Source organism: Elgaria multicarinata, chromosome 15, assembly GCF_023053635.1.
Source record: "Elgaria multicarinata webbii isolate HBS135686 ecotype San Diego chromosome 15, rElgMul1.1.pri, whole genome shotgun sequence".
Classification (NCBI taxonomy): domain Eukaryota; kingdom Metazoa; phylum Chordata; class Lepidosauria; order Squamata; family Anguidae; genus Elgaria; species Elgaria multicarinata.
In genome coordinates, this window is record NC_086185.1 from 7,997,659 (window position 1) to 8,019,570 (window position 21,912).

At 46.6% G+C, this 21,912-nt stretch overlaps 1 protein-coding gene across 1 annotated transcript in view; it reads right to left on the reverse strand.

Moving 5' to 3' along the window:
* Nucleotides 1-21,912, reverse strand: part of COL4A5 (collagen type IV alpha 5 chain) — a 129,861-nt gene that overhangs the window by 42,912 nt on the left and 65,037 nt on the right. Inside the window, exons 16-30 of the mRNA XM_063142098.1 lie at nucleotides 19,328-19,372; nucleotides 18,603-18,656; nucleotides 18,467-18,508; nucleotides 16,878-17,010; nucleotides 14,832-15,005; nucleotides 13,597-13,680; nucleotides 9,743-9,835; nucleotides 8,888-8,958; nucleotides 8,591-8,782; nucleotides 7,506-7,674; nucleotides 6,297-6,389; nucleotides 6,090-6,194; nucleotides 4,135-4,232; nucleotides 3,724-3,874; nucleotides 2,577-2,690 (exon numbers count right to left, since the gene is read on the reverse strand). Coding sequence (XP_062998168.1) covers nucleotides 2,577-2,690; nucleotides 3,724-3,874; nucleotides 4,135-4,232; nucleotides 6,090-6,194; nucleotides 6,297-6,389; nucleotides 7,506-7,674; nucleotides 8,591-8,782; nucleotides 8,888-8,958; nucleotides 9,743-9,835; nucleotides 13,597-13,680; nucleotides 14,832-15,005; nucleotides 16,878-17,010; nucleotides 18,467-18,508; nucleotides 18,603-18,656; nucleotides 19,328-19,372 — 1,618 coding nt within the window. The remainder of the gene's footprint in view (nucleotides 1-2,576; nucleotides 2,691-3,723; nucleotides 3,875-4,134; nucleotides 4,233-6,089; nucleotides 6,195-6,296; nucleotides 6,390-7,505; nucleotides 7,675-8,590; nucleotides 8,783-8,887; nucleotides 8,959-9,742; nucleotides 9,836-13,596; nucleotides 13,681-14,831; nucleotides 15,006-16,877; nucleotides 17,011-18,466; nucleotides 18,509-18,602; nucleotides 18,657-19,327; nucleotides 19,373-21,912) is intronic.

Genomic DNA, 21,912 nt, shown 5'->3' on the forward strand with positions numbered 1-21,912 from the left:
GTGGCTCCCTAGAGAAGGGCGGAGAAGCTGCACGAAGTGTACGGTTAGGCAGGGGCAGAGGGGGGCACCCGCTTTGTGCCAAGCTGCCTTGTGCTAAGTCAGAACATGGCTCCACCTGACCCAATGCTCCCTATTCTGTATAGCAGCAGCTCTGCAATATTTGAGGCACAGGACCTTCACAGCATCTGCTACCGAAGCCTTGAACTGGAGATGCCAGGAACGGCAGCAAAGCCCATACCGCTGGGCTATGGCTCTTCCCAGAGTTGTTTTCCCTAAAAGCACACCCTCCCACTCTCCTCCAGCAGCAAAGACCCCCGAGGGACTCCGATACTGGATGCTGAGCACACCAGGCAGGGTTCTGAAGAGGCAACTGCATGGCAGCTCTCCTCTCTTGGTGCTTGGCTTCCACGTCTCCACTGCCGGTCTCCTCCTGTGGGCTTTCCATTCCTTCTGCTTCTGGCTGCATCCTCCTCAAACGTTCTGCTTCATCCACTGCCTGCTTCCCAAGATTTGCCTTCTCTGCACCTTGGGCACTGCCCAACTGGGTTGTTCCGTTCATTCTCTTCAAGAATCTCCTCAGAGACCTGCCCCTTCACAGAGACTTTTGCAGACACCAGCTAGATTCCTTGAATCTTATGGTGCTGTTCACACAACACGCTAACCCACATTCAGTGGTTGGGTATACATTGTTTGTTGAATCATGAGCAAGTATGTTGTCTGAACTCAGGACATTTTCCACAGGACAGCTTGTTAACTATGCAGTGTAGCTTGTTAACTACCCTGAACAACCCAACCACAAACCATGGCTTCTCAAGGTGGCTTGTTCAAGAAAAATAAGCCACACTGCCTGGTTAACAGGCCACCCTGCAATAAACATCCTGGGTTCAGAGAACATGCTAACCCATGGATCAACAAACAGCCCATGATTCAACAACAACCCATGCTCAACCACTGAGTGTGGGTTAGCATGTTGTGTGAACCCAGCCTATCTCCCCACAGCCATGAACGCTAGAAAGTTTCAGCTTTCTTGCTTTTTAAAATGAACACAATAAGGAACATGATGGGTATAATGAATAATGGAATGGATGCCTGATTTTGGATGCATTTCACAACATTGCTGTAGTCATGCAAGAAGATCTATGCTTAAATGCCTTTGGTATAGAGTGACGGCCCACAGTTTTGCATGATGCCTACGTAGAAGACCTCTAAAATAAATATGTGATGGATTGTGTTCATGCAATTCAGCAAGGAAAGTAAGCACACAGGAAATACCCAAACATCTTATTAAAGCAGCCTGGCGTTAAAAGTGAAGTTGCACCGATGCTCATATAAAAACATTCCCTGGTGTTTTATAGTTATAGGATTTGTGGGCTGTTCACATAGGTGAAGCAACCCGCATGAGATCATCTCAGAAGCATGAATGCCAGCCAGGCTGGGCTCTTGGAGTAGAGGTGTGAACATCTGGACGTGTCCAGTGCACACAGAACTGCTATTATTCTCATGACAGGTGCAGCCTGAAAAGAGCAGTATGACCCCTCATGGGAGTTGGTGTGATCACAGATACGGAAAAAGCAGGAGACCTCTAGGTATACAAAAATATACATGATTAAATCCCTATAGATAACTTTGGATTTGGATCATTTTCAGGGCCACCCCAAAACATTTTGCTGCCTTAGGAAAAGGACAAGATGGCGCCCTTCTTATTCCAGGCACAAACAGTGATTGGGCTGGCAGTTGAATCTTACTTCAGTATTGGGGACGGGATAACATCGTCCACCACACATGAAGGCAGCAGACTAAGGGGGCAAAAGGCTGGCTGTGTGGCTCACAGTTCTTCCCCCCAACATCTTAATGCCACCTTCCAGCAGCTGCCACCTGAAGTCACCACCTCCCTCTGCTTAATAGTAGGGCCGGCCCTGGGCCACTCTTAAGCACAACCTCTCTCTATCTCTCAACTCTGCGGCAAAAAAAATATGACTGGAAACTAAAGGCTGATATTGGTTGAACTTAACAGAGGGAGTGGAACCGCTTTCAGCCAGAGGGCTGATTTCAAATTTGGAGAAGCTGCATTCCAGAGGTGGGCAGGTCCAATGGTCTAAACTCCGCAAATATTCTAGCTTAAAGCCCTCACTGCCAGTAGCTAAGCCTTAGCAGAGGTCTGTCAACCTGTCAAAATGGGGTGCGGAATACAAAAACTGAAAAACCGTCAGTCAATCAGTTGTCAGGGGAAAAGGGAACTTGAGGGCCAGATTAGAACCTCAGACAGGGTGGGTTTGGCCCACAGGCCAGAAGCTCAGCACCCTTGGCTTAACACAGCGGCTCCAATAAAGTACGAATGGGACTTGCAACTAAAAGGGGCGTTCCTGTTCAGATTTCCGGCCAGCCTTTCATGACCAGCCTTGATTCTGAATCCACCTCCCCAAGAGATCTTCATAATGATTTTGCTCTTAAGTTACAGAAGGGACTCTCGACTAGGAAGACAATATTAGAAGAACTGAAAATTGGCAGAATTGCTCTACTGATGGGGCCAGATTTGGGAGGGTGTCACTTGACCAATCAGTCATTTCCAGACATACCTGGTGGTCCCACAGGTCCTGGAGACCCCGGGGCCCCGGGTGGGCCTTGGCCACCAATTCCTGGGACCCCTGGTGGTCCTATCAACCCAGGCTGACCACGTGGCCCAGGGTCACCTGGAAAGAAAAGGCGAATGCAAATGAATCAAATAATTAGAAGGATGCTCACATTTCTAGCAGTAACTTTGAGCAAATGCTAATACAGCACTGTTTTTCCCCCTCCAACATGGACAACCCCCCCCCCCCCGAAGTGTGCGATGCTTCCCCATTCATTTCAATGGAGGGACCTCATCCACGGATATTTTATTCTGTGTGTGTAGAGCAAAATGAATGGGGAAGTTGTTCTGGATGGGAGGATTCTGTCCATGCATCTGAGCTGTCCATGGAACTGTTTGCTAAACTGAGATCATTGCTGACAAAGGCCGGTGGGAGAGCGCACACTTACACGTCCTCAGAATCACAGCCATATTCTGACATCTACCATATTTCTAAATGCAAAATTAGGGGTTCAAAGCACAGGGAGATCAATCCAGACATCACACCAAACCATGGATTGCCCTAGGCATAGTTGAGAACCCAGGCAAACTGTGGTTTAGAGTTTAAACTGTGCTTATGTTTTCCCCTCTCTTCTTGCCACTCCGGTCTTTAGGAACAGCGTTACACCACACACACAGAAAGCAATGGCTGTTAACTGTGGTTTGGCTATTAACTATGGTCTGTCCATTTATATATTATACAAGATCATAGCTAGCACAAACTCTGGTTGGCACAGCCACTTCAAGCTATGGTTTCTGATTGCAATTGCAAACTATGTTTTGGCATTTTAACCTTCGCATCAAACAATAGTTAAGGGCACAATCCTATGCTTATTTAGACAGAAATGAAGTCCTATAGCTCCCAGAATTCTCCGGCCATGCTGGGAGTTGAAGGATTTTGTTCCTGTGTAAACATGGTGCTCTACGTTTACTTAACCACAGCTTGCCTTGGGCTGGCCTGTTCTACCATTGACCCATCAGAAGAACTTATGAGGAGAAGAAGATGGCCTATGCATAGGAATATAAGACACAGCCTTATTTTGAGTCTAATCATTGGCCCAACTAACAGAGTATTGTCTACACTAGCTGGCACCATCAAGTAGCGAAGTCTGTACCTTTTGGCCCTGGAGTTCCATCAAAACCTCCACGTCCTGGAATGCCAGGGCTTCCTGGAAAGCCGCTATCACCTTTGGGGCCCTGTGTGCCTTTAAAACCTGGGGTCCCGGGTGTCCCAGGAGGTCCTGGGACACCAAATCCACGGTCCCCCTGGAATATAATACAGAAAAAAGAAAGAACAATGGCTCAGGACATTCAAACGTATGGCTCCTATTACTGTGTTTATATTTGCTGTGAGTTAACTGGGTACTTCTCCTGTTTGGGTAAAGGGAACCAATTGGGCATATTGGGTGTCTCTTTCATCTAGAGAATATAAGGGATGAAGCTTGTGGGTCAGAGAGGGCCCAAAGCAGACCCAAAGCAGAGGCAGATGGCCCTGAGGGCAGGTCGCATCACAACCGTTTACTGACCTTCTGTCCGGCTATCCCTGGCGGCCCAGGTGGTCCATCAAGTCCTGCTCTGCCAGGGTTCCCTGGCGGTCCAGGGAGACCCTGCATCCCAGAGAAACCTAAAACACAGCGAAAAGGGTTTGACGCACAATACCATGAAACATCAGCACAATCCGAAAGGAATTTTGTGAGCTTCTCTTTGAAGAAGAGGGCAAGCTCTTCCATCAAACTGACTGTTAAACACTTAAAACCGCAGACTGAGTCACCATTGATGGGTGAAAAACTTGGAGAACCACAGCAGTAGGTGACTATTGTCCTCAGGTCTTGCTGGTAGGCTTCCCATTGGCCACCGTGGGAAATCGGGTGCTGCAGCGGAGGCTGGAGGCTCTGTTGTCAGGAGCTATCCAAGCTGCTTCTTTAGGAACCCGACTGGTCCTAACTGAAACCCGCAGCAGAGACACCGCCCCATTGACATCAGAGCCACCAGCCTCCACTGGGTTGATGGACTAGATTGAACAGGGGTTCAATCTAGTCAAACCTCAGGCCCATGGGCCAAATCCATTACACCTGGAGTGCCAATCCAGCCCTCCAGGATTTGTTTATTTATTTATTACATTTCTAATCTGCCCAGTAACTAATGATCTCTATGCAGCCCTTCCACGGTGTCCATGACTTTTGCACTTTTTCCTCCTCCCTCTCACTCCCCTTTCCTTTTGTGTCATGCTTTTTAGATTGTAAGCCTGTGAGCAGGGACTGCCTTAAGAATTATTTTTGTAAGCTGCCTTGAGAGCCTTTTTTTTTGGCTAAAGGGCAGGATAAAAGTGCTATAATATTTTATTTTATTTTTTAAAAAACCTCTTGGGTTCTCCAGATGACTACGCCCCCTTCCCTTCGCTCCACTCCTTCCCCCTTCCATCAGTTTTTGGGTGGTTTGCCAGTTTTGCGCCATTTTGCCTCATTCTAAAATGTCTCTCTTAGGGCCTAGTTACTGGCAGTCAGAGCTTTTAAGCTAAAATATGCAGGTAATTTTAGACATTTTGTCCCTGATCCATTTTGCCTTCGGCTACATCCGCAACTGAAATGTGTCCTTCATTCTCGGGATGAATGAGGCTTGATAAACCCGAGGTAGGACTTTGCTCACATTCAGGCAAAGGCTATCAATGGCTACTAGCCCTGATGGTTGTGTGCTATCTCCAGTATTCAAGGCAGTAAGCCTGTGCGTACCAGTTGCTGGGGAACATGGGTGGGAGGCTGGTGTTGCACCATGTCCTGCTTGTTCATCCCTGGCCAACGGCTAGTTGGCCACTGTGTGAACAGAATGCTGGACTAGATGGACCCTTGGTCTGATGCAGCATCAAGGCTGTTCTGATGTACTTAGGTTCTCTTCTTCTTATGTTCTCAAGATCTTTCCACCTTTGCCTTCCATAACATAGCATTATCTCTGTTTCCAATTCAGCCCATCTCTCTGAACAGAATTTCTTCAAAAGTGGAAAAAGCCTTTTAGTTTCCCCTTCTTCCAAAGAGCTCAGGGTGGCTGACATAGTTCCACCTCTTTCATTCTCACAACAACCCTAAGAGGTAGGTTATACCAGGAGAGAATGGCTGGCCCAGGTTTACGCACTAAGCTTCATGGCTCAACAAGGAATTGAAGCCAGGTGTCTACAATCTAAGTACAATCCTCTAACCGCTAACTCATGGTTGGCCAACATGTGACCCATAGGCCATTTAGCCCCCCCCATTTCTTAACTCCTCCTCCAAAATGGCACCCATACGGCACACCCAAAGGGCCAAATGTAGCTAAATTTAACCACTGCAATGCTATGAAGTACTACAAAGACCAGGGATTTCAGTCCTTTTTGGGGGTTGTGGTGCTCTGCATCACAGATCCAGAGGCCGAAAGTGGTTCCCAGGCCTCAGGATGTTATCCACCCCTGCACTACACTATGCTGATATGATAAAAAATGTCAGAGACAAACCTTTGGGCCCCGGTGGGCCTGGAAGTCCAATGCCAGGTAATCCTGGTTCACCTTTTTGGCCAGGGATACCTGATAATCCAGGTTGTCCTGGTTGACCAGAGTCACCTGCAAAGAAGTATATTGGAATTACCAAAACTAAATGCATCCACCCCACCCCAAAGGTAAAGTATGATGAGATTTCACCGGGAGGCACAACTAATCTCTTACCTGGGAGGCCAACTTCTCCGTCTCTACCTGGGGGTCCAGGGAGACCGGGCAGCCCTGGTTCTGTAATAGTTTGACCAGGTTCTCCTTTGGGTCCTGAAAGTAGGAGAAAAAACAAACAAACAGGTGGACCACTCACGACCGGCAGCAGAAGTTTCATGACTTGAAATCAAACCAAAACGTTGTTCTGTAACAAGCAAAACTGAACTCAAGGAAAAATGAAAAAAGGGAAGAACATTAAAAAGGCCAGAAATACCACTTCAAGTGGACTGTTTTCCAGCACGTTTCTTCCCCCACACCACGTGTTAATGAAGTCAGCAACGCTGGACTTAAGGAGGAGGCAAACATTCCTTTTTACCGTTTGGCCGAGAAAAGTTAAGATACTTAGAGCGGAAGACGCTGGCTCCGATGTCACTGGGGCAGTGAATCCACTCTGAGTTTCAGTTAGAACCAGTCAGAACTCTAAAGGAGCTCTCCAAGGTCCTATCCCAACAAGCACCTTGGGTTATTTTATTTATTTAAACCATTTCTTGGCCGCCGCCTTTCAGGGCAGAAGCCCTCCCAAGCAGGCTTACAACAATACATTAAAATGCTTTAAGATCTTCAGGGGAAGCCCTTCTCTCAGTCCCGCCAACATCACAGGCGCGCCTGGTGGGAACATGGGAGAGGGCCTTCTCGGTGGCTGCTCCAGTGCTCTGGAACTCTCTTCCCAGGGAAGCTAGACTGTCTGGCTCCCTCCTTGATGGGCTTTAGAAGGCAGGCAAGGCCTTTGGAGAATGATCTGGACCTCTGTCTGTGCCAAGGACTTTTAAATTGTCATTTTAAATGTTTAAATGTTTTAATATTGGAATATGTTTAATATAGTTTTAACTTTTGTATGTCTCTATAGGTTTTAAATGTATATATTTTAAATTTTGTAATGCCACCTTGAGGCCCAGCATTAGATAAAAGGTGGGATATAAATAAATATCATCATCATCATCATCATGAGAAAGCCACAGTAAAATAAAATGTGTTTCAGGCCTTCTTAAAGGCCTGCAAGGATGGTGCACGGTGGACTTCTATTGGGAGTTTGTTCCACAGGTGTGGGGCTACCACTGATAAGCCTTCTCAGGTGTGGACACCTGCTTTAGAGTTTTCACTGGTTCTGGCTGAAACCTGGAGTGGATTCATCCCTGATATTTGAGCCACCAGCCTCTGCTGGATTCTTACCTGGTACTCCAGGGGCTCCTGGACGTCCTGAAACGCCTTGAATGCCCTTCTCGCCTTGGGGACCTTGGGGGCCAAACCCAGGAGGTCCTGGAAGCCCTCGATCCCCAGGAAGCCCAGGTTGGCCTGGATCACCAGAAGGCCCCCTATCCCCTTTGAAAGCGATGGCCCCCTAAAAGGACAAGGAAAGACAAGGTGAAAGTTATTTCACATCATCGCAGGTATACTGAAATCCACTTCTGGGCCATTTCTTTCCCAAAGATCAGGAGGCTGAGAACACTGGGAGCACCGTGGAGATGCCAGGCACGAGGAAGGGCCACAGCTCAGTGGTAGAGCTTTGCCTGCAGAAGGTCCCAGATTCAGTCCTTGGCTTCTCCAGGTAGGGCTGAGAAAACTCCTGCCCGAAACCCTGGAGATGTTGCTGCCAGTCAGTGTTGACAATATTGGGTTTAGATGGATCAAAGGTCTGAGTCAGTGTGAGGCAGCATCCTGTGTTCGAATTGCACCTGAGATGCTCTGCTTGCAAGGCAGAAGGTAATTCTTTTCTTTTCTTTTTTACAGAGAAGAGTGTCACACTGAAAAGGCTGCCTTGAGAGAGACCATCCTCTGACTCCAAAGGACAGGTGCAGCTGATGTGCAGCTGAAATGCGTATTTTAGAAGACAAGGGTCACGGTCATGTGCAGCTCATCATAGCACAGTGGTGCATAAATGACACACTTGTCAACGTTGTATTCCTTCTACCCACCACTGAAAAAAAGATAGGGTGGTCTCCCCAGATGCTCTGTTTTACAAAGCATTACACTAGTGAAAGTCTTCCCCAAACTGGTGCTCTCCAGATATGTTAGACTAAAACTCCCAGCATCCCCCTTCCAGGCTTGGGGATGCTGGGAGTTGTAGTCAAACACAACTGGAGGGCACCAGGTTGGGAAAGGCTGCAGCGGAACGTAAGATGCTATGAGTGTTGGGGAGCTGCAGTAGATAGTGAAGTACACATTACGCATTAGGTCGTGTTCGTACTTAAGAGAGAACTCCAGATCCGTGCTTATCAAAATTGACTTACAATGCTGTCCCATTCACACTAACTTACTGGCTCTCCCTTGGGCCCAGGAACCCCTGGTAAACCATCTTGTCCACGAAAACCATCCTGCCCAGGCAGACCTGGAGGGCCTGGGAAGCCAGGATTTCCCTTTTCGCCTTTCATTCCAGGGAAAGCCAGGATGTCACCTGGATCACCTTTTGCACCAGGACGTCCAGGGGGGCCTGGATGGCCAGGGAGACCCTAGAGAAAGAACAGGAATGGTTTCAGCAATTAGGATTAAATCGATCTTTCCCTGCACCCCCCATCAACCGCAGGCTTCCACAAACAAGAGTTAATGATGCTTACTTGGGGCCCAGCAACACCAATCAGGCCAGGAAAACCTTTATCACCCTTTAGTCCAGGTAAACCAGAAGAACCTGATCACAAAGAAAAGGAAGCATCAATGCTAGCAGCTAGGAAACAGCCTACCCATAATTTAGCCAATGCAAACCTTTAGGATCATAGTGGGAAGCTGCTTGAAGAATCTCCCAAACCCACAGAGAAATGATGCTATGCTCCTTATAGTAAGCTCAGAGGATGGAGTTCTTGAGTTAACTGATCAGAGAAAGGTCTTGGTTGCAGAGGGACATAATGAGGCTCCCATTTCCTTAGGATATAGTTCTCAAGGAAGGTCCCAGGTACAAACTCCTATGTGTCCAAAGGAGGTCACCCTGGCATACTCATATTGTGATGACTCTAGCCCTAATCAGCTGCTCATTGGAACAATTTAAGAGAAAGGTTGTCTGGCTTCCACCCCCAGCATCACATGGAGCTCTCCATGGTGCTGTTCTTTCCCCCCATCTCTTTGGGAAACCGGACTTCTGCCTGGTCAGAATTCACTGAAATCGACTTGTCCCAATTCCTTGGTCTGATCTGGACCTCATAATGCCCAAAACAAGGCTCTCCCTGTGACAACTCTCCCAGGGTTTGCTGGCCAAAACAGAACAGTGAGGAATTCCAATGCCAAATTGCATTGTCCTACAGGGAGGTTATTCTGAGAATTCAAATCGACTAATTGTGTAATATTCATGAATCCTTACTCCTAAACAGCACATGTTCTCACAGAACAGTCATGATTTCTGCAAGATTGTTGCCATTTACGAAGGTGTGTTTATATGCATTAAACAAAAGCAGAGAAGGATGGAAGCAACCATTACATACCTGGGTTTCCAGGTAACCCTGGTTCACCCTTCTCTCCTGGAGGGCCGATAAGGCCAGTTCCTATGCAGTTGAAACAGGTGCCTCCTTTATCGCCTGGGAATAAGGACAGAAGCAATGAGTTGAATAATATTAGGAATAAGACACACTGTAATGAGGGCACATGCATTATAACTATTCCAAAAGAAAGCTTCTGCGAGAGATCTGGCAGGCACTCCAGATTATTAGAGAAGAAGCAGAGTAGCAATCCATGTATTAGGAGTGTTGGAACCAGGCACACTTAAATGGACGCCACCTGCTTTAGTAGAATTTAGCCTCCAGATTCTCCTTTCTTGCTTCTTCTCTACTCTTGGAGTAAGAGAAAGCCTGCTGCAGGCCTAACTTAAGAGACCTGGCAAGGAGCTTTGGATCTCCTTCAGTCAGCCATTACATCCACCCAACACAACAAGCTTTAAAACTGCTGGTGGTTATTCCAGTTTATTTATTTATTTATTTATTGCACTTATATACCGCTCCCATAGCCAGGGCTCTCTGGGCGGTATACAGAAATTCTAAAATTAAGATTAAAATGAGTATACACAATTTAAAATCCTAAAACATGGAACATACACACATAAAGCATTAAAAAACCGTTAAAAAACTAAACATGTGGGTGATTAAGATGTGCCACCATATGCCTGGGCAAAGAGGAAAGTCTTAACCTGGCGCCGGAAAGATAGTAGCGTTGGCGCCAGGCGAGCCTCGTCAGGGAGATCATTCCATAGTCTGGGGGCCACCACCGAAAAGGCCCTGTCCCTCGTTGCCACACTCCGAGCCTCTCTCGGAGTAGGCACCCGGAGGAGGACCTTAGATGTTGAACATAGTGACCGGGTATATTCACGTTGGGAGAGGCGTTCCATCAGGTATTGTGGTCCCAAGCCGTGTAAGGCTTTATAGGTCAAAACCAGCACCTTGAATTGGGCTCGGAAACATACAGGCAGCCAGTGCAAGCGGACCAGAGCAGGTGTTATATGGTCGAACCTTCTGGTTCCCAAAATCAATCTGGCCGCTGCATTTTGCACGAGCTGCAGCTTCCAAACCGTCTTCAAAGGCAGCCCTACGTAGAGTGCATTGCAGTAATCTAACTTGGAGGTTACCAGAGCATGGACAACTGAAGCCAAGTTATCCCTGTCCAGATAGGGGCGTAGCTGGGCCACCAACCGGAGTTTGTAGACGGCGCTCCATGCCACTGAGGTCACCTGAGCCTCAAGTGACAATGATGGATCTAAAAGAACCCCCAAGCTACGAACCTGCTCCTTCAGGGTGAGTGCAATCCCATCCAGAACCGGTAGAACACCCCCCATCCTGTCAGCGGAATCACCTACTAACAGCATCTCAGTCTTGTCTGGATTGAGTTTATACTTTTCGGTGGCAAAATAAGCTCTAGAAGTAATTTCCCCAACCTGGTGCCATCAAGATTATTGGACTACAATCTCCATCACCACAAACAGGCATGTCCACACTGGCTGAGGATGAAGGGGCTTGTGACAGTGGATGATGGGGGGGGGGTTTGCAGTACAACACACCTGGAGGGCCATGCTGATTGGGGATGATGTGGGTTGTAGTCCAACATGTTTGGACAGCACCAGGTTGGGGGAAGGATACTCTAAAAGAAATGGTCAAGATCGAAAGAACCGTAAAGAAACTAGAGACGGATGAACTAGTCGATTTCCATCCCATTTCCACATCAATATGTGATGTAAAAATCAAAACAAAAACTCAAATTTAAATATGTATCTTAAGACATATTTCTAAATGTATTTTCCGTCAAATCACGCATATCTAAATGCATTTGCTTTCAAAACACATATTTCTAAGTGCATTTTGCTCCTTTTTTTTAAAGCCAAGAACTCTGTCGGAAGGAATCCAGCAGACATCTAAGTTCCAGTCTGCAGAGCACAGCAAGAGACACAGAACAGTTCAGTTCCCACTGGAATTTCATTTGATTTCTATACCACCCAAGAGCCAAAGCTATTGACAAAAAAGAAAAAAGAAAAAAGCAAACCCAAAATACAACGTAATAAAAACATCTTATAACAACTTTATCATATGTAAATTTAGAACATGGAGAAACAATGGACGACAAAGTCCCAAGACCGGATAAAACAACTGACATTAAAAGCTCCATCATATGCCATCAAATCCCTGGGAGTAGAGGAAAGTCTTCACCTGATGCTGAAAAGATGACAATGTTGGGGCCTGGCGGAACTTAGTGGGGAGAACATTCCACAATAAGGGGCCACCACTGAAAAGGCCTTCACAAGGATCCAATTCAGGAGTGGGGAACTTCTTTCATCCCATGGATTGTATTCAATTTCAGAGAGCCACATTCCATCGGCAAAAGAGGCAAGGCCAAAAGGCCAACACACACTCTGGGTATATTTTAGATCATAGCTCTTTACTGCCAGTAACTGAGCCTTAAGGGAGGCATTTCAACCTTTCCGAATGGGGAGAAAAAACTGCACAAAGGCCAAGAAACTACCCCACGACTAGTGTTTGGGGGAAGGAGGGTGGAGCTGGGGGAAGTGGGTTGGGCTGTTGGGGGAACTCCAGAGGGTTGGACCGGGAGCCCATGAGGATTGGATTTCCCCCTGGGCCTGAAGTTTCTGTCCCCTCTATCCAATTTTTCAGGAATCTCTAGAGAAGCTAGTTCCAGGATGTCAAGGAGATGCTAATGTTTTTGTCAAACTGCCTGTGCTCTGAGATCTTCTGGGGAGGCCTTTCTCTTGGTTCCACCAACATCCCAGGCACACCTGATGGGTACACGGGACAGGGCCTTCTTGGTGGCTGCTCCAAGGCTCTGGAACTCCCTTCCCAGGGAGGCTAGGCTGGCTCCCTCTGTGCTACACTTTCGGAGGCAGGCAAAACCCTTTTTGTTCCAGCAGGCTTTTGGAACTACTCTGGACCTGCGTTGATGTACTGGAGATTATTTCCCTTTTAATGTATTTTAATCTGTATTTTAATCTTATATCAATTTCTGCTGCGTGGTTTTATCCTGGTTGTGCTTTTTATACTGTATTTTGTATTTGTGTTTTTTGGACTGTGGGTTGTTTTACTATGGTTTTAATTTTTGTGAACCGCCCAGAGAGCTTCGGCTATTGGGCGGTATAAAAATGTAATAAATAAATAAACAAATAAATAAAATTAGAATAATGTGTTACTGTTTTTAATTTTTTTTAACATGTTTTTAATTTTACTGCAGGTTTAATTCTATTTTAACTTTTGTACATATAATAATAATAATAAATAATAATAATAATAATAATAATAATAATAACAACAATAACAACAACAACAACAACAACCCACCACCCCGAAATTAAAACGGAGGGGAGTTTCAAAAGAACTTTGTGCTAATGGTTGGCCTTTCAGCTGTTCAAAAGGCAGGGAGACCTAACTCTGGAGAGTGCGAAGGCCTTACACAAACCCCGTGCCAGCTCCTTGCTTCGGAGGGCACCTGGGCAAGGCACCTTCCATGGGACCCCTGCCATGGGGAGGTTCCCTTCTCACTGCCACGATCCCCAGCTGCTCTTGCTCCTCCTCATCTTTCTTATCCTGGTTCCCTTGCTTGCTCGACTTGCTTTCCTGTTCCTCCGGCACCCCACTTCCATTGTCTGGGCCGGAGCAAAAGGCAAGTGAAGAAGCAGGTTGCAATGGCGAAGAGGAGCAGCATGTGCAGGGCCTTTTGTCAGTGCAGGTGCGGGCCCCGGGGCAGGTGCCCAACATGCCCACCCTTGACGCCCGGCCTGCCCAAACCGAAGCAGTTCTTTGGAGCCTACAAAAGACAAACAAGGATGAACGGCATCATGGGATTTTACCTTTCTGGCCTCTCTCCCCGCCAAATCCTTGTTCTCCTTGAGACCCTGGGGGGCCAGGGGGGCCTCGTTCACACAGCCGGTCAACTGAAAGAAAAGCAAACACAGTGCAAGAAGTGAGCAAACCTACGGGTATGTGAGCTTGGGGTTGGTTAGGGGAGCTTCCTCCATTTTAAGATCTGCAAGACGGATGAGCAGCGGACTCTGCGAACACAGGAAGCTGTCTGGTACCGAATCAAACCATTGGTCCTTCTAGCCCAGTCACATCTGTATTGAACGGCCGTGGCTTTCCAGGGTTCAAGGCAAGGGGTTTTCCCACTGGTAACTGGAGAGGCCGGGGATTGAACCTGGGACCTTCTCCACGCCAAGCATGCATAGGCGTTCACAGCTCATTTCTTTAGGGTGTGCACCTTAAAGGTTGCGATTGGAGCAGAGGAGGGGAAAGCACACTTTCTCCCCCCTCCCCAGCCCCAATTGGAGCAATGGGGAGCAGGAAAGCATGCTTTCTGGGGCCTCCAGGAAGTGCATAGTTCCCCCAGGGATGCTGATGGTGGGCGCACTTTCCTGTCTTCCTTAAGAGCACCAATTCAAGCAGTGGAGGGTGTGGGAAAGCAGTGCTGGCCCTGGGAAATTAGGGTGTGCCTGGGCACACACCCTGGGCACACACCTAACTGAGCCTAATTTTTCTTCAAGGTTAGATCTCTGATATCAAGAGAAATCCTCTCCTCTTTGCTGCCATCAGCATCCATTTCAGAATATATGCATATATGTTTCTGTGTCTGTTACAGAGACCCTGAGACACATAGCAAAGCCTGATGTAAACTGAGCCATAAAGCCCAGCAAAAGAGTTCCTCAATGTGTATTCAAGTTCAACGGTGTTCAACTGGTCCAGACCTGAGACCCACCTTAGATTCCCAACCTGCAACATGGGACCCACTTTCACAATTTCACAATTACCCAACATGGCAGCAGCAGCTTTGCCGCGACCCACCTGGACTGATCTTGCGACCCACTTTTGGTCGCAAGATCAATCACTGATCAGTCACTGGTTGAAGGCCACTGATCTAGCTAATATAAATTACAGCAGACTTTTGGGTGCTTTCAGTTTACAAGGATAAATGGAAAGGTTCAACACGTCTCTCTTTCTCTCTCCATCCCTAGCTCAGCTATATCATTGGTTCAAGAAAGGAAATAGATATATATCAGCAGTTGACTGGAGGTTAAAAAAAATGACTTACTGGGTGGAAAAATCGTTCCTGGTGGTCCAGGAGGTCCTGGTGGGCCAGGGGATCCAGGTTGTCCATCAATTCCAGGCTGCCCTGGTATGGAAATCCCAGGGCGGCCTTGATCTCCCTTCTGTCCTCTCTCGCCGGGTAGACCAGGAGCACCAGAAGGCCCCACGCTTGGAATCCCTGCAGTAGAAAAAGAGCTAGGTTCTCAGTGGCCTGGTTCAGACATAATTCTAAACCACAACTTCCCGTGTTGTCCAAACTGGGGTTAACCTTAACTATGGTTAGTGAAAACAAGCTGTGTTTGAAATTGGGTTGTTTGCACTAGCTGTAGATAAAATTAATTACAGTACAGGGTTTGTGTCGTGAGTTTGTTAGTAAGCAGGAATATGGACTTCCCAGAGTTCCAAAATGCAGCTAAGAGATCTGAATAGCCTAACACAGTGAGATTTTAGCAGGCTTTAGCTAACAAGACCAGGCCTCATCCACTGGATGGTCCTCTCGTAATTACGTCGTCCTTTCCTCATAGAGTCTTATCTCAAGATGAGCTGGGAGGTTCTCACTCCTAGCCAGGCAACTGGCTTCCCAACCTGAGATGCTTTGGGAATCTGTGAGGGGTAGCCCCTCCTTGCTTCTTCTGAGAGGTGGGGCGGGATGCAGCCTGTCAGCTCCTAAAAGGTAGGCAGGCATCTAGCAGTGGAGCCTATAAGATCCAATGCACAGGCTTCACGCTTTGGCCTCCCTTCAGGAGGAACTGCACATGCTACTGGCCTGGAGAGCCTGCTGTGGTTCAAAAGGATGGCTTCCGTCTATTGTGGGGCCCCCGACAGACACCCAGGGGCACTCTATACACAGGGAAAGCCCCACAGCCATGGTGGATCTGCGCCATGTCAGTTAGACAATGTGAGCGCAGGTTTGCAGCCACCGCGGGGAGCGACGTCAACATGGTGCTTCCGCCGTGTAACATCGTTCCATGGTCAATCTGGGGGCAGAACCTGGTGGAAAGTGATCAGCAATTGGTCGCCTTCCACCAGGAAGAGGGCGGGGGCGGCTCCTGGACTTGGATGGCTGCCCAGAAACCCCACTCTCCCTCCTCGGCATCCGGATGATCCGACGCTGCCCCGGGAGAAGACAGCCCCCCAGCTATGAAAGCTTGATTAGCTGGAAGGAGGTGCTAACTTCCTTCGCATTCATATATTTTGCATCCATTTTCTATCAATAAATGGTTATCTGTTTGCACATCCTTACACGGATAGATTTGGAAGACACATGCACTGACAACGCTTATAAAAAGAGAACGATTGAGATACGTGGACACCCTTAGTTTGAGCCTCATCATATGCAAACCTACCTGGAATGCTAATTAAACTGCTAATTACAGAGTCAGGGCCAAAACAGAGGTGGGGCAAGGGATCTGTGATTGGCTCTTTTAAAACCGGCATTACTGGAGCCTCTGGGAGAAAACCGATACTGGACAATGGAGGATTTAACCCTTTCTCCCGGCACTATTTCCCTGATCTAAATCCTCCCCACCCTCACTGATGTTAACCTCACTGATACCTACCTATACTGTTTCCTCACTGAGGCTAGCAACAGCTGGAGGTGGTGGTGTTTAGACCAGAGAAACAGTGTCGGGGGAAAGGGTTAACCCCACTCTGACACTGTTGCTCCAATCAAACTCAAAAGGCCCCAGAAATTATTTTCAGGTTAAAAAAACGCACACCACCAGAGGCCAGGAGATCACATTATGCCCTCTGCTTTTGCTCTAGACATGTCCATTAAGGGGCCATCTGCACGTGACATTAGACATTGCATCTAACGTGCAGGGTTTGTTTGATTTTCATTGAACAAAGTAACCGCATCAGCTAGGGCCAGGGGGAAGCTGATAATTAATGGGGTGAGAACAAACATGGAGGGAGAATTCAACCCTTTCTTCCCCTGCTGTGGTCCTGAAAAAAACACTCTCTTCTGAAGCTGGTATTTGCTTTGCAGGGTTGGGTGTCATGTGTTGTTTGGCCCCAATGCTCTAGGTATTGAAGACTCTGGTTCTCTTACCTGGGGGACCAGGCAGGCCGGGGGGCCCATCTCGGCCAGAATATCCACGCTCGCCTTTTTCTCCAGAGAAGCCTGGCAAACCTTTGCTACCTTTTTGTCCCACCGTCGTACCAGTATCTGGCCTTGGAATTACCTGGTATATTGCATGAATCAAGAAAAAGGAGAGTTATACAAACAGAGAAAGACAAAGGAAATAGAGCAGGCCAAGCCAAATTAGGCTCCTGATTGAAATAGGTTTATTGTGCTAACATCAACAAAATGAACACACAAGAACGATAACTAATAGATTGTGAAGGTTGCAAAAGTTTGGTAGATGTCCAAAAGTCATGTAATAGATTTTTAAAAAAGAAAAAAGTCTTACCCTTCATCCAAGGAGCTCAAGCCAGTGTACATGCCCCCTATTTTGTCCTCACAACAACCCTGTGAGATAGGTTAGGCTGAGAGATAGTGACTGGTCTAAGGTCTTCTAGAGAGGCTTATAGCTGAGTGGAGATTTGAACTCAGGTCTCCCCAGTCCTGCTTCAATGTTCTAAATAGAACTGGCTCAGTCACACAATCCCTCTTCCCCATCCATCCCATATATGTGGAGGGGAGCAAGAGTTCACCTGTTTCCCCCCAAACCTATGCTTCCAACACCCCCATGGAACCTAAGCATTTGATTACGGTGTCCTCCAGATGTTTTTGACCAACTCCCATCAGCTTCTGTTAGCATGGCCAATGGTCACGAATGCCAGGAGTTGTCATCCAAAACATCTGGAGGACATCAGGCTGTGAAAGGTTGGTCTATGTTCATTAGATCCAATATACCTAGTGGTAGATCTGTTGACTAGTGGATTTTATCCAGGAAATCGAGAACATGAGAGACCATGTGTGAGGGCCATATTCATATGCTATAGTTCTTCAGAGACTTCAGAACCAGGGCAAGGTGCACCAAGGAGTGTGGAGATGGTTCTCCTCCATGTGTGTGCACCAGATCAGGCAATGGCATCATCAGCTACCAGTTGGCACAGTCCCAGAGTTTATAGATACCCTTAATGGACATTAGACATTCAAGATTAAGTTTTATAGTATTTTTTAATTTAAAAGTGGTAACTTGTGAATATGGAGGACCACTTTCCAAGAAGTAACTTACCATCATGAGGTCATAGATATAGCTAGGTAGTAGCCAGTCCTATATAGCATCTGCTGATGCAGTAAAGATCTGTCTACACATGAGCAGTTGATTAGAAGTCAGGGGAAGTGTGGTGTAGTGGCTAAAGTGTTGGACTGGGAGTTGGGAGATCCAGGTTCTAGTCCCCACTCGGCCATGGAAACCGACTGGGTGACTTTGGCAGGTCGCAGACTCTCAGCCCAACCTGCCTCACAGGGTTGTTGTTGTGAGGGTAAAATTGAGAAGAGGAGGAGGAGGATGTATGCCACCTTGGGTTCCTTGGAGGAAAAAAGGTGGGATATAAATGCAACAAATAAATAAATAATAAAACCAAAAAGATAAATAAAAATAAATAAATGAAATAACCATCACCAGCATGGGAGACATTATGGCAGAGTGGCACTTAAGGAAAGAGACAGACTGAATGCCAGACACTTACACGTCCAGGAGGACCAGGCAGACCAACGTCACCTTTTTGACCCTGTCAACAAAATTTCAACAAGTTTAATATTAGTGGGAATATTGATCATGGATGTACATGCATTTGAAGATTCTGAATTGCAAAACACACTCACTTTTTCGCCATCTCTTCCTGGAAAGCCAGGTGTACCACGGTCACCAGGCAAACCCTGAGAGAGAAAGAGACAGAGAGACAGAAAGAGACACACAAAGAGATTAGTCCTCAAATTTAAACAGTGTAAAATCATTATGTGTGAAGGCTTGTGGCCTACAGAGGTGAAGTAGAAAGCTCAGGCCTTAGAGGCCTGGGGTTTCTGTTGGAAGGGGATAACGGTGAGAGAAGTAGTTTCATTTCTCCAGGTAAGATTCATTCCCCTGGTTACGTTTTATTTCTACAGTTAAGCTTCATTTCTTCAAGACTGAAACAGTTTCTGTTTTGGGGGAAGAGGATATAAAAGGGGGAGAGAGCCAGCCAGGTGAGAGAGCAAGAAAAGAGCAGAAAGAAGCAGCCTGAAGAAATCTAGGTGCAGCTAGGGTAAAAGAAATTGCATTTTTGCAACTTTAATTTTCTTGCAATGATTTTTGTATCACTCAGTTCATTGACGAAATACATCTAATTGTAATTTTCTCGTTTTAATATATTAGTAAACTGTTGTGTTCAACCTAAAGAGTTTGGTGTGCCAATCGCCTCATGTCTGCAGCCTAAATTCAATGTTTTTGGGAAGAAAAGGTGAAGAGAAGGAAGGTGGGATTCTTAAGGAGGCAAGAGATCCATAAAAAGTTGCTCAAGAGGTCCAAGACACAGAACAGTGTGTAAGGAAGAAAAATGTAACAGACTCACACTCAAGCCAGGCTGTCCAGTTTCTCCATCCTTGCCAGGTTTCCCCTGAAAAATACAAATGAATATTGAAAAAGCAATGAAGCGGCTTCATATTGAAGATATATTTCAAAGATGACTTTGTCATCTTCATATGACAAAGATGTTACCAGCATCACAGTGTTTACAGCTACGACAGAATGCAAAATGTGTCTCTCCAGCAGGACTTTTAAGACAAATATCAACAGGCAAGTGACCCTCATAGTTAACAAGAGTAAATTAAACAAGGATAAGAGAAGCAATAACAGAAGAAACAGGATGGTATGAAACATCAACCATCTCAGGTAGAGCCAATGACAATTCTGTAATCTCTGATGCAATTTGGAAGTTATTCCCAATGTAGCTTTCGTAAAGAAAGCAGAGTGTGACTCAACCCAGTTTTATGTCCCGTCTCCTGAAGTTCATGTAAGATTTCAGTCCTCCTAGTCCTAAATAAACGGTTGGTTTAAATCGGAACATAGAAAGTTGCCTTATATTGAGTCAAACCATCTCTTTTTTAAAACCAACCGACCAACAAACAAACATGAACCCCTGAGGGGGGAACTGGTTTGGGACCATGGTCCTATGGGGCAGACATAACTTTTCCATCCTCCTGCGTCATTTTCCTGAGGTAAATTCTCTGCCCCAACATTAATGGCTATGTTTCTCCTCCTCCAGCAACATTATCCTGAACCAGTTCAAGGCTGATTTTTAACAAACATGGCCTTCACTAACATGGCACCCTCCATATATTTTGGACATTAACTCCCATTGGCCCCGGCCAGAGTGGTCAATTGTCAGGGCTGATGGGAGTTGTAGTCTAAAACATTTAGAGGCTACCACATTGGGAAGGCACAGATAGGTGGTTCAATCACAGACCACCTATTATGACCCTCTGAACCATTTTGCCCTCAGAAGGAAGCCAGAGGCCTGCTTTTTCATACAAGGCCTCTTTAGGCCAGTGGAGGCTGGTGGCTCCGAAGTCAGTGGGGCAGCAAATCTGTTCTGGGTTTCAGTCAGAATTGTAAAGGAGCTATCCAACACCCCACTGACATTGGAGCCACCAGCCTTCACTGCTCCAGCCTGACATTTAAGCCTGGAACAAGTTTACAAGTAGGACAGCCATTTCTGGATCTCCAAAGCAAAGGACAAAAGATGGCACGTATTAACAGAAAATATGCACAAGCTCATTTATAAGTATAGGTGCAAATTTGGAAATAATGACCTGGTGACCTGAGTACCTGCCTGATTATTCTGCTGTTGTCCAGGTGCTTAAGTGCTGATGAGCACCAGTTGTTCTAGTTTTTCATTTTAAAACTGGAATAGGACTGGACAGGCTGTCAAATAGAGGACACCTTCAAATAGAGGGTGGTCCTCTGGAAGCCATTCAAATAGAGGACTGTCCTCCCTAAAAGAGGCCTCCTAGCTCAGCTGCCAGCTGGAAAGCCCATATTGATCCCAAGCTCTTAAAAGAAGTTATGTAGCCACTCTAATGGGGGATACGAACAAAAAAACCAAACAAAATGAAAGCAAGAAATTCTGCAGAGATCTTCATCTGCTATGGAGTCTTCACGTGAATATCAGTGTTTGTCTTCCTCCTTCAACACTATAATGACCTAAAATGTGTTGGAATACAACTCCCATCTTCCCCAGCCGGACCGGCTAGGGAAGGCTGAATTCCAGGCAGACTGAAAAACCCCATAGGTTATATGTTCAGCCCAGCTTCATTAGAGAAAGTTGCCCTTCAATACGCCTGAAGTTACTGGTGACTCATGTTGATTGACTGATTTAGAAAACAACATTATATGTATCTCACCCTGAGTGGCACAGCACTAGGGGAGTCCCACAACACATACAAGCCTTATCATCCAGCGGAAACCTACCAACCAACCAAAATGTAGCAGGAAGGAGGTTATGGCAGAATGTAATACTTGGCACAAACTTCTGAGCAGCAACCAAGAGAGAGGGAGGCCATTTACCGGTGGGTTTGGGGAGGATGTTACAGAAGCAGGGGAAGAGTTGGATAGGCACCATCTGGCAGAATAGCTAGGAGCATGGGCTGATATATCATGTAAAAGGATTGGGACTATTTCCTTGGGATGTGATTGAGGTCCAGGACAGTTTTTAGTGGTTCCGTTTCCCACTACAAGAATGATCTTTCACAAGCCTTGGGCTGGCATGCACACCCTTACCTTCTCCTCCTCTTTCGTAGCTGCAAGAAGACTGAAAGCTTTCACTCTTGGGTTTTAAACAAACCACAGTTTCTGAGTTTGGATGTCAGGGAAACTGTGGTTTGTCAAAACTCTAGCGTGTGAGAACAAACCAGGATCTAAAACAGGGGTGGGAAACTTATGGTCCACTGGCTTGAGTACCAACTTCTTGGTGGAAAGGCTAGGTTGGCTATGCTAGTTAGGGCTGGGGGGAGTTGTAGGTCAAATCACCTGGAGGGTAAGTTGCCCCTCCCGGATCCAAAACCTGGAGGGTCATAAGTTCCCCTCCCCCCGATCCTGGCTGTGGAGTTTCAAGCCAGAAAGGAATCTTTCAAGCCCCTCCATCGACGCCAAAGATGA